Below are 13,223 nucleotides of genomic sequence, written 5' to 3'. Positions count from 1 at the left end.
ATATACAAATATTCATAGCAAGGCTAGTCACAAAAAATTAGAAACTACCTAAATGTCTGTCACCTAATGAATATGTAAACAAAATGTGATGTATTCAGATAATGGAATATTATTCAGTCATAAAAAGGAATGAAGTACTGAGTCATGCTACAACAAGGATGAATCATTAAAACATAAGGCTAGGTGAAAGAAGCCAGACACGAAAGACCACTTATTATATGATTTCATTTATTTGAAATGACCAGGCTAGGCAAATCCATAGAGACAGAAAAACCAGATTACCTATTGCTAGGGGATGGGTGGGGGCACTAAAGGGGGAATACCTGCTGATACAAGCTTTTTTGAGGGGGGTGATTAAAATGTTCAGGCATTAGATGGTGGTGGTGATGGTTGTACAACTTCCTGCACATACTGAAAACCACCAGTTGTGTACTTTAAAAAAGATGAATTTTGTGATATAAAGTATCTTTCAATAAAGCTGTTACTGTAAGAAGTACAGGTGTGTGATTTTTTTTTCCTGGAGTTCTGAATTATTTCAAACTTTTATATTCATTCTTGTGAACCACAGTGATAGGTAGGAACCTTTGAACTCAGTAGTCCTAAAATTGCTTTTCCAATTTATATTGTGAGCTCTTTTATCAGTAGCTGAAGCTAGTTTTAGAGTAGAGAAGATGATTTTAATCTGTATGAACACTCACTGAGATGCTCAGCAGTAGGAGGCATAAAAATCTCTGCGTGTTCTTTAAGAGATCTGATTTATTCTCTGAATACTAAGAGCTTGCGTTTGTTTAGTATTTGTACTTTAAACAGTATAGTAGTTCATTGTCATTATATCCTTATTTTTAAGACATTTCAAACATAAAAATCTTACTAACATAATACTGCAGGAAGTTTAAACACATAAAAATACTGAACTCCCAAATGTCCATTGAGAATGTGGTTTAAAAATTATAACATGTATCTTTTCATTAAAAGTAATGTTATAAATAATCATTACTGTTATTTTATTAAGTGGCAAATAGGTTCAAGGCCAGTTCATATAAATACATAATGATGGCGTCACAATTAAAAAAGTTATAGAGATAATGCTTTGAGGATACCAGTAATTAAATCAATCAGGAAAATATCTTATTTCTCAGTGATTTCTTAACCTTTTTTACAAAATTAAACATCTCATTATAGGTATTTGTTACACATTATAGAACCTTTCTTTAGAAGAATATACTGACTACTTCATACACTTGAAAGGGATTCCCAATGTAGCCCTACATGGGGAAAGTGGGTATGTAAGTCTGTTTGGACTACTCTAACAAAATACCATGGACAGGGTGTTAAACAGCAGAAATTTATTTTCTCACACTTCTGGAAGCTAGAAGTCCGAGATTTCGGTGTTAACAGTGTTGGTTTCTGGTATGGCCTCTTTTCCTGGCATGCAATGTCCTCATTACTGTGTCCTCACGTGACCTCTTCTCTTACTGTGTCCTCACATAATATGTGTAGACAGAGAGATCTCTGGTGGCTCTTCTTTTTATAAGAGGAACCAGCCTTCTTGGATTAGGGCCCCCACCCTTACCTATTCTCAAAATTCACTGAGAATGTTCACATTCAATGAGAAAGTTCTAGATATTAGGCCTGCCAATATGTAACACAGGCAAAATGAGGCCTCCAATATTAAGCCTGCCTTTTTGGTAAATGGTATCAGGGTTTCGCCTTACAGGTAGTAAAAGACAAATATGTATTTGTGTGGCTTTGTTTTTCGTATGTATATCTTCACAGGTAAAAAGTGATGATTAGGCTGCAGCATATCAGATTTGAGGATTCTAGGACCTGGACTTTGAGCCCTCCACCGTCATTTTTTGTTTGTTTGTTTATCTTCTCACATAACTTGACATGAATTATCTATAAGATTCCTTACAATGCTGTCTTAACATAAAACTAAGTAAGAAATTTAAAACTATAATAATTGGAAATATTTATTTTGCATGATTTGTACATGTGATCCTAAATTAAGATACTGAGGGGAATAAAACAATGCTTAAATGATGCCCTGATCTGAAGATACCTACATGTTTTAAGATTTATAAGTCATTTGCACAAATCTCAAATCCAGAATATTTTGTGTTGTATAATATGCTATCAAAGGGGTTTTTTTGTTTTAAAAATTTCTTACGGATAATTTCAATTATTTGTGAAAATAGGTAGGGTAATGAACCCTTATGTACCCAGTACGTAGGCCCCAACAACATTTATTAACCCACAGTCAATCTGCCTCCTTACTAGCCTATTAAATTCTTCCGCATATTTTGAAGAAATACCAGACATCATTTCATCCACTAATATTTTAGAATGTGTCTCTAAAATAACAACAATGCTTTCTTTTAAAATCAATATAAGTGCCATGCCATTATTTCAGGAATGATTATTTATTTTTCCCCAATTTTATAAAAACAGTTTGGTTCGTGTTTACAGTTGTCTCATGAATGTCTTAAGTGTTTGTTTATAAATCAGAATCTAAATGAGGTTCACATTTCGTAATTATTTGATACTTCCTTTAAGCCTTTTTCAATCTATAGACTTCCTTCACAACTTTCTTTTTTAAAAAAAATTTGCAATTTATTTTTTGAAACAATTTAGAGTTTTTTATGCTGGAGTTTGTTGAGTGTTCCTATATAATATGATTTAAAATGGTCCTCTGTCCTTTGCGTTTTCAGTAAACTTGTAAATGGATTTAGAGCTATAAAGCCTAATACGGTAGCAATCAGCCACAGGAGCTATTTTAAATTTTACGTTAAAATAAATTTAAACCTTTAAAACAAAATAAAAATTTAGTAGCTAAGGTACACGAGGCTCATTTTAAATGATTGACAGTTCATGTGGCTAATGGCTACCATACTGGGCAGTGCCTTGATAGAACAGTTCCATCATATGGGAAGTTCAGTTAGATGGTGCTGCTTTAGAGGCTTGCTCAGATTCAAGTTTCTCCATTAGGAGGCCCATGATGTCTGATGCCTCGTCGTCTTTTTTTTTTTTTTTTTTCTGATGTTAGCAGTTATTGATAGTCAATGCCTGAATCCGTTCATTCATTAAAGGATGTAAAATCTTGACCATAGGAGTTTAAGTTACTTCTGGTTGGAGTGATCTCCAGAAGCTTTATGGCTGAGTTAACGTTTAATTGAGCTTTGAAATTTCTCTAAAATTTGATCAGTGAAGATATAGAGAGAAGAGGGTTTTTGTGGTTGTGGGTTGTGGTGGTTGTGTTTGTTTTTGTTTTTTAAACAGAGCAGAATACTAATGTGTTTGGTGCACAAGGACTATGGGAAATTAAAATTGAGATGTACGTTTGGAGCCTGTATTGTGTAGATCCTGAGTACAAGGATAAGGCATTGGATTTTATCTGAAGGGAAAAATGCTGTAGTAGTTATTTGTTGGTTGCCTACCACCCAATTGTCCTTTTTCTCTTTTTAACAATGCCCTTATGCACTTCAGAAAATGTAATTCAATACCTCACTCCTAGGCCTATGCCAATCATCATATTCCATTTTGTTTTCCTTGACAGGGATGAGTATGTGACCCAGGCTGTTCTAAATAAAATGAATATCAAGGCTTTTGGTTGCAAGTGATGGGATACAAATACTCTCTCTTCCCCTGGGAGTGGTTCCTTGAGGTGCTGCAGTTATTTTGTCAGGCTGATGAGGAAGCCAGCACACAGCCTGAAGAAATAACACACAGATAGATTAGGCAACCACTGATCTCTCTGTCACTATAGATTAGTGTTTCCTATTTTAGAACTTTATGTAATAGAATCATACAGAATGAATTCTTTTATGTTTCTTCTTTTACTCCGTATGTTTTTGGAATATCTTTTTGTCTTTTTGATACGTTTTCATTAACCTTACCTGGGTGTGGAATTGTTAGGTCACGTAAGTATACATTCATCTTGAAAGAACTGTTATCCAACGTGGTTGTAATATTTTATATTCCCACTGGCAATTTTTGAGAGTTCCAGTTGAAGCTTGTTTTAAAGCTTTACTAGGACAATTACAGAGTAGCTTTTACTTGGCAGTTACATTAGCCCTACTCTTAAGGTGTGGGTGGACTTCCTGGTCTTGTAATACCCATGTGTTTATCAAGGTCTCTCCACTTTGGAGTTCTCTCTTGCTGGTCAGACTTTAGCATCTTGCAGATTTGTGAGATGGTAGTCTTTATTTAAGCTTTCATTAGTAGTTCTTTGCCTATTCTTATATGGTATCACCTTACACATGTGCAGCTTAACATTCAGCCTAAGACTAGGACTGTGATGAAAATTTTGGGGAGAGAGAGAGAGAGAGAGAGAGTGAGTGTGTGTGTGTGTGTGTGTGTGTGTGTGTGTGTGTGTGTGTTTGTTTCATTGTTGTGATTGTTTTAAAAAACATACTGGTTCTCTTTATGTTTCTGTTGCCTGAGCCCCTCTAAGCTCTCATCTCTGTCTCCTTGGCTTAGCAAGATCTCCCTGCTTTGCTTGGGTTCTCCCTCAATATGCCAGAGTCCAGGAAGTCTCCAGGCAGAAAGGGCAGTAATAGGGCTCACCTCTGTTTGTTTCCCTTTTGTCAGGGATCACAATCTTACACTACCTGTTTTCTAGTGTCTGAATTTTTTTAAACATATTTTTCTCCGTTTTTTAATTGTTCACAGCAGAATTGCTGATCTGTTACTAATTCCTCTTTTATGACCAGCAGCAGTTTTATGAGGTTTTTTTTTCTTTTACTCTTTTTTGTTGCAGCTGGAAATGGGGTTTTCTGCTGTGATTCCAAATGGCTATCATTCGTATTTATGAAGACTTCTGATTTCTGTATGCTTATTTCATATCCTACACCTTTGCTAAATTTTCCTGTTCTGATTATTTTTCTGTTGACTGTCTTGGGTTTTCCAAGTAGATATAAAATCTTATCTATATAAACATAGACACAGTTTTACTTTTTTTTTTTTTAAAGCAATTCTTGTCTAATTGAACAATATTAGTAACTGTAGTGGCCACTCCTATCCACAGCCCTATTTTTTAGTAGAAAAGCCTCTAAGCTTTCCGCATGAATAGGAAGCTTGCTAATTATATTTTGTTTTATGTTGCTTGCTTCTGTTCTGTTTGTTTTCATTTCTTTTATCAACAGATTATCAACTCTTTGGGAACAGGAACTCTGCATGCCTCTTACTTACATGGAGTAAATATTCCATGCTATGTTTTATGTTCTGTGCTAGTCACTGGGGTTGCAAAACAAAACCCTGCTGTGTCCCATCAGAATACACCCCCCTCCTCCAGCCCAAGATTACAATCTAGTAAGGAATATAGGCATTACACAGATAAAACATATATGATAAATTTTCAAAAAGTGACAGTGTTGGCTACTAAAGGAATTTGTAACAGAATGACTTAACCTAGTATGGGAGAATCAAGAGATACCTCCCTGAAGAAATAATGTTTAATGAAAATCTGAGGGCAAGAAAGACAGTTGATAGTTTTCGAAAAGACATCCATATTACTGGTAAGAAGAGGTAGAATGGGAAAGTGGACCCTAAAAGCTAAAGCTTTAGAAGTAGTTAGGAAGAATCAGACTGTGGAGAGCTTGGCAAGCCCTACTAGGATTATAAACTTTTTCCTTAAGTACAATAAAATAGGAACCATCTTTGCTTTTTTGGTTTATGTGTGTTTATATGTGTTTATGTTTGATAACTACCCTCACTGAGCAGTAGAAAACAAATTGTAGTATGCTGAGCATTTTCGTTTCTTGTAGCTGCCAGTCATTTAACTTTTAAACCAATGTTTTTCTTACAAATTGGAATGCTGTAGCAGGTAGATTTTAGTTCTGAGAGCTAGGCACTATTTCTTTTATAAGAAAGATATTCATATCTGAATCCTTTAAAAAAAAAATAAGGAACACAGACTTTAATGTCGTGGGAATTAGTATTGAACCTGAATTCTTTTTAAGAAATGAGGAATACAGATTTATTTTAATGACTGTATTTGAATGTTCAATCCATCCAATTACAAGCTCTTTGAAAAAAAATTACCAAATTGCTAGAAGCTTTGGTTTTCTCATTTGTAAAATGAGCTGTTGTTTTAAGGATTAGCTGGGTGAACACTTGCAAGGCACTTACGATTTGGCTGGTACATATATTTCAAATCTTAGGTGTATTTATTAGCTGTTCTTTAAGAACTTTAGTTCTTAAATAAAAAGGACAGCAATGTATAAAAGAAGAAAGGTAATAAAGCAACAGGGATACAGAGACCATAAATTCTCTTATGATAATATCCGCATTATATAAGTGAGCAAACTGAATCTTAGAAGTCATTTAAAGTTCATGACTATATAAATATTAGAACTGGGGTTTTATTACCTAAGTCTGAATCTAGAACTCAAACTCCCTATCACTCTTGTATAGTTTCTTTCCTAAAACAGCATCTATTTTAGTTTGATTCTCTTTCATATTGCAGTCAAAACTACAGGAAGCAATAAGTGGGGATGATTGATTACTTATTGGTATTTAATTAGTGAGACCAAAATATTGTCATAACAAACTATTTTCTGATTTAGATGATAATGAAACTTTTTCTTACTTGAAAAAACTTCGTTAGGGGTTATTTACTTAACTGGTTCATTAAATAATTAGCTGCTAATGTGTAGTTAAGTAATGTTTTATCAGACTGGGTTTTTTTCAGCATTTGCTACCTCTAAATGGTGACTTCTGAAAAATACCTGAAATGGCTGCATTTGAACACTGTAATCAGAGTAAGGTTGGTGGTGGGTGTTCATATTCATACATACGAAATTTTCTTTTCTTGGGGATTGGGGGAGGGACATTAGGGAGAATATAATTTGCCTTGTTATTAGCAAAGCAATTTTCTTTGGGCTATCTACCAGTAACCTAGAAATAATTTAAAGTGACATCTTTGTAAAAATATTTTTTAGAATGGCAGTATACATAAATTAAGTAGCCCACTTCTTCAAGTGATGTTCAGAAGCAGAAACATTACTTTGATATTAACAGAAATTATCAATTTTTTTTTTACCTTCTAAATAGGATTGTTTTTAAATTAGAGTAAATGTATGGGGAATTAGCAGTATCATGTTTTCTGTTTTAAAGTGTTACCAGTTTTTAAAATCATTGATACTTTATTGAAATTTTAATACTTTATAATTAGCATGGTATTTATCAGATTTCTGTTTATCCATAATGATGGGAATGAGCTATATTCTGTTCACCTGTTTCTCTTCTTTTTGTAATATAAGTAAAATTTTTAAAGAAATCTATGCCTGTTTTTAACATTTTGTCAATGCTCAAGTATACAATACAAATCTACCTCTCCAATTCCAGTTGCACAGATTTTCCTCCACAGTTTGTGTATACCCTTAAGCTCATCAGTGTTTATATAAATGCATAGACATACATATGACATGTTTAACATCTGCATATTATAAACTAAACATACATAATTTTAAAGTTAAAATTAAATCATACTTTACTGTTCATCTGAAACATTTTTGATTTGTGTATCCAAGTTAGTACATATAAAATTATTTCAGTTTATTGAATATTTTATGATAAGGCTATATCAGTTTATTCACGTGCATGTTGATAATAGTTTTAGATTTTTTTTTAACTATTATAAAGAATTTCACTAAGCCCTATAGGGTAGATATTATCTCCATTTTAAAAGATGAAATTGAGAGGCAGAGAGGTTAGGTAACTTGCCCTAAATTGCACACCAAGTAAGTAATGGAGCTGGTTTTAGGATCCTGGCAATCTAGCTCAGAATTCACAATCTTCAATATTACATTATGCTCCTTTTTTTGCTTTCTGACTTTTTCCTCTGTTACCAAACTGGAAAAAAGATTTCATGTTTAAAATATATCCAAACTGGGTATGGTAGTACACTCTGGTAGTCCAAGCTGCCCAGGAGGCTAAGATGGGAGGATTGCTTGAGCCCAGGAGTTCTAGTCCAGCCTGGGCAACACAGTCAGACCCTGTCTCTTTTTTAAAAAAATAAAATCTTATATTAAAACTCTCCTGAGCATAATATGTAGTCTTACAGATATTGGAAACTTTAGTATCACAGATTACATAGCAATAATTTGTAGCTGTATGTAATATAGAAGTAGAAGATTTAAGCCAAAACCTTGCCAGTGCTTCTCAAACTTTAATGTTCATATAGATCACTGAGTGTGCAGAAGGATCTTGTTAAAATGCAAATTCAGATTCCATAATCTGAAATGAGCCTGAGTCTGCATTTCTAACACACTCCCACAGTGGCCAGTACTGCTAGTCTACTTGTGAATGACAAGGATTTAGGTAGCTTATAATGACCTTTGGCAAACCTTGTTAGGTGTTTTATTGAATCTGTTTCATGTTTTGTTTCTGCTGCCTGTTTTTGTAAGTTGTGTGTGTTAAATAAGTACAGTCTTTCTAGTCATTTCAATTTTATATATATGGCCTTTAACAATAAATAAGAAAAAGAAGTCCCTTTTGTGGTATCAATGCACAGTACTTAAAATAAATGTAATCATTTATTTGTTACTTAATAGGGCCTTCCCACCTATCTCATCATTTCCACTGTTTCATTCTTAATTGAGGGAAACATAATGTATCTTTTCATTTTGAAGGGTATAGTTGTAGTGGAACCAAAAATATTGTTTTATCACTATTATTTTTTCTTATAGTAATAATATACTTTGCACAGTTACAAAAAGCAACACCTGTTCAATGCTACATGCCAGGCAGTGTATCAAGTGCTTAATGGGCATGATTTCATTTTAATCATCAGGGCATCCGTCATTTATTCATCTTTCAGCTATTTGTGCACCTCCTCTGTATCAGGAACTGTGCCTACAAGGGGGAGCCAAATAAACACAGATTCTGTTCTCCTACAGCTTAGTGCATTGGGATGGGGGGGTGCTATACAATATTCAAGCAATCATATAAGTGTGATAGTTGTAAACAAAAAGTTGTTAATTACAGTATTTGCTATTTTCTCCACTCCCAACCATGAAAGAAAATTCTTTTGCCTTCTAAGCTTTTTCCAACTAGCTTCCTTCCTTACCTGACTCCAAGGAGAACTCTTTCTCTCTGTGCTCAGTTTCTGAGCTGTTGTGATGCCAGATCCAACTAATGGGTAGAGAGAGAAACCTTTAGAACTAATGATGTATAAAATACAAAATTGTAGGACAAATACCTGAAGAGACGTTGTTTATACCAATTTGAGGGAATAAAGATTTTTTGAAGATTTAGAAGACAATGCAAGACTCTTTTTTTTTTTTTTAAGTACCAACAAGTATGGCCCTAACAGAAATTACACTGGCTTGTGGCTGATTTGGGCATACTTTTAGGGGAATGCTATTTTTAACAAGCTTTGTTCTCTTTTTTCTTGTAGTAGTACTGACTTCCCTTTGGATTACTAATTGATAAAATATTCTTACTGATGTTGATCAGATCTATATATTTGACCTTGATATATAACACTACATTGCTGAGATTTCCAAAATGTTTATTTTCCTTATTATTATGATTTTGAGCTTCTTAGTATTGTTTCTTCAAAACAATACTAAGAAGTTTATAAGAAACTTTAACTTTAGTTTCTCAATATTAAATGTAGCTCTCTCTGTAGTTAAGTTTCTCTTAAAGGGAGGATCTGAAAAAATTTTATAAATTTTATCTTGGATATTAGTTTATTCATTATGTTTAATTTTAGGAAATGGTGCTCTTGCAGAACATTCTGAAAATGTGCATATTTCAGGAGTGTCAACTGGTAAGTCATTTTTTGTAATGTTTAAATTTCACGCATGACTTATATGGTAAATATTGAAAGCCACCTGGTATCTTACAAAGTGATATTTGGCTATAAAAATTATTACTGCTTTTTGCAGCATGTAATAAGGAATGAAGTAACTGGAACATGGAGAAATTCTCATAAGATAAAGCTGATACTTGCATGCCCATGGATTGATTATACTTTTCCAAACGGACTGCATAATTATTTTTTCATACAAACATTGAACCTAGAGAAAAGTTAGCTCAAGTTGAATTAGTATTTTCTTTCCATACAAAGTTATGTGAAATGAAATTTATTGAAATGTGATTTTGAATGCTCTCCCTAGGATTAGAGCCTTAGAAATTAAGCTTTTTGCTTGATTTTTAGATTATAGTGCTATTCTACATGAAACTATTGTATTTGAGCGCACAGTTTATTTGCTATTAAAAGCAACTCAATATACTGGTGTTCATAAAGTTCAGAAATTCATCGTTGAGGCAAATGTATTTTTTCTACTCATCTAGGCTTATGTAACATAATTACTTTATAATTACTTAAAGACTTATAACTACTAAAATTTTTATTCTTAGGTGAGTTTCACAACTCTATTACTATTTTTGCTATGTCAACCACAGTTACTAGGAGAACTAAAATAATTATTTTTGCATCTATTGAAATAGATTTTCTTACCGTTCATTTATTGTTTCCCTATATTGATAAGTTTCGTGTGCTTAAAAACTGTACTTAATGTATTTATCAACCCGTTGATTGACTTCTTTGTGTCATTTTGTAATTCGTTTCTTTTTCCTCACATGAAGCAAAACCAAAGGTTTGCTCTTTTGTTTTAAATGTGACTTTGTATTCAGAAGGTTAATAGAGTTAACAAATACTCTAAAGGTTAGTATGCGCTAGTCAAACACATAAACAAGCCTAGTTCCTTGAAAATGTAAAGCAAATGTTTCAGTGCCTAAATTAGTTTTTTTCGCAGTTTGTTTCACTTTTTAAAAATATGTTCTCAAATGGTATGTAATTATATATGTATTAAATAGCAAAAAGGTTACTTTAAAGATGACCTTCTTCCTTTTTCTTTGCATTTCAAATAGTTAATGAGAATTATAATTACTTTTCCAAGTTGTAACTATAAAGTATGTTTGTTTACAAACATTTTAATTTATACAACCAAATGGTTACTGTTTAATTCAGTATTTTTCAAAGATTTTGGTGTTAGGACATGTTATAAACTTTTAAAAACTACTGAGGCCTGTTTTAGTCTAACTTGTGCTGCTACAACAAAATACCACTGTGGATGCCTTAAATAACAGACATAAATTTTCTCACAGTTTCTGAAGTCCAAGATCAAAGTGCTGGCAGGTCCCTGGTGAGACCTCTTTCCTGGCCTGTAGATGTCCACCTTCTCACTGTGTCTTCACGTGGCCTTTTTTCTATGAGTGCTCAGAGAAAGCAAGAAGAGGCTTCTTGTACCTCTTTTTACAAGAACATCAGTCCTATTGTATTAGGGCCCCATCCTTATGACCTCATTTAACCTCATTTATCTCCTTAAAGGCTGTATCTCCAAATACAGTCACATTGGGAGTTAGGACTTCCACAGATGGGCTTTGAGGGGGCACACAATTCAGTCTATAACAAGGACTTCAAAGAGTTTTTGTTTATATGGGCTACAACAATCGATATTTACTATATTTGAAATTAACACTGAGAATTTGTTTTAAAACTCATTAGTTCAATTAAAAATAACAGTAACCTATTGCATGTTATCATCAATATGTAATATAGTTTTACAAAAAATATATTTTTCAAAAAACATCAATAAGAACAGCATCATTTTATAATTTTGTAAAGTAATGATTGGCTTAAAAGAACATAGATTCTCATATCTGTTTCTGCATTCAGTCTTTTGCAACATCATGCTTTGTTTGACATGCTAGAAGACAGACCTGCCTCACAGTGATGTGTAATTGATGTGTAATTGGAAAAGAGAGGAATATTTTAATAGCCTTTTTCAGATAATTGTGAATATTCTTCTGTGATACTATATTAAAATTCAGAAAGAGGTAGTTTTTTTAAGGTTAGTTGCAATGTGGAGTCTGAAACCATATCATTGAGCTTTCTGTGCTCTGTTACATTAAAATCTAAGTGGGTCTTTCTTACCCTTTGAATCCATTTTCTTACTGTGTGTGATTTTATAATGTACATTGATCACTTGCAAATGCAGATTTGCTGAGTTATGCAGATTAATACAGAATATTGAGATGTTAGGAAAATTTGGAAATTTGGACAGATCCAATACTGTGCTCTGAACTTTGTGTCAACTCATCAAGGTTAGATAATACTTATTTTTAGCTGTAGCTTGTGATTAGACTACTGTGCTCTTCTTGAGCATTCGTAATACCTATAAGTAAATTCCTGTTTGAAAAAAGAAAGCAGTAAAGATGTTTTACATTTTTTAATCTTTTTTTCCTTCTGAATTTCAGATACATATTTAGAAATATGTATTAGTTTGCTAGGGCTACCATAACAAAATGTCCCAGACTGGGTAACTTAAATGACATAAATTTATTTTCTCACCATTTTGCAGGCTAGAATTCTGAGATCCGGGTGTCAACAGGGTTGGTTTCTTCTGAGTTCTTTCTCTTTGGCTTGTAGATGGGTGTCTCCTTACTTTCTTCACATAGTCTTCCCTTCATGTGTGTTGTCCTTATCTCCTCTTCTTATAAGGACACCAGTCATAGTGGATCAGGACCACACGTACTACCTTATTTTAACTTAATTACCTCTTTAAAGACTCTCTCTCCAAATTCAGTTACATTCTGATGTACTAGGGTTAGACTAAAATATGAGCTTTGGGAGCAACACAATTCAGCGCATAATAAAATGTATGTTTTAATTACATATATTTGTACCTTAATAAAATACTCTATTTCAGAAATGAGTAAAACCATATTCATGGCTTATTTTTTCTAAAGTTTCATCTTAGGAAATCTTTCTAACATAGAATGAAGAATAATACATGAAGTCTGTTCCACTTATATATCATTTAAAAAATAAATGGATGCTATCTCCAAAGGTATGTCTGGGTATAGTGCTGTGATCTCAGTTCACTACAACCTCTGTCTCCCAGATTCAAGCAATTCTTCTGCCCCAGCCTCCCAAATAGCTGGGACTACAGGTGTGCACCACCACGCCCGGCTAATTTTTGTATTTTTAATAGAGACGTGGTTTTACCATGTTGGCCAGGCTGGTCTTGACCTCCTGACCTCAAGTAATCCTCCCACCTTGGCCTCCCAACGTGCTGCGATTACAGGCATGAGCCACTGTGCCCACCCTCATTGCATTTTTTTCTGTGGCCAGTATGGAGCTATAGATGTAATGTTTAATACAGTATAAGCTTTCTGAAATCCTTGCATCCCAGTAGAAACTAGGGCTC

The 13,223-nt window shown here is 33.6% G+C and overlaps 1 protein-coding gene across 4 annotated transcripts in view; it reads left to right on the top strand.

The window, feature by feature from the left end:
- Positions 1–13,223, top strand: part of LRP12 (LDL receptor related protein 12) — a 98,635-nt gene that overhangs the window by 46,358 nt on the left and 39,054 nt on the right. For 2 of the 4 annotated variants that reach the window (XM_003938601.4, XM_010349283.3), the window contains exon 2: positions 9,719–9,775. The exons of the other annotated variants lie outside the window; for them this stretch is intronic. In XM_003938601.4, the coding sequence (XP_003938650.2) occupies positions 9,719–9,775 (57 nt within the window). The remainder of the gene's footprint in view (positions 1–9,718; positions 9,776–13,223) is intronic. 4 annotated transcript variants of the gene reach the window in all.

This window comes from Saimiri boliviensis, chromosome 15 (genome assembly GCF_048565385.1).
Source record: "Saimiri boliviensis isolate mSaiBol1 chromosome 15, mSaiBol1.pri, whole genome shotgun sequence".
Lineage (NCBI taxonomy): Eukaryota > Metazoa > Chordata > Mammalia > Primates > Cebidae > Saimiri > Saimiri boliviensis.
This window is presented reverse-complemented; position numbering and strand designations above follow the sequence as displayed.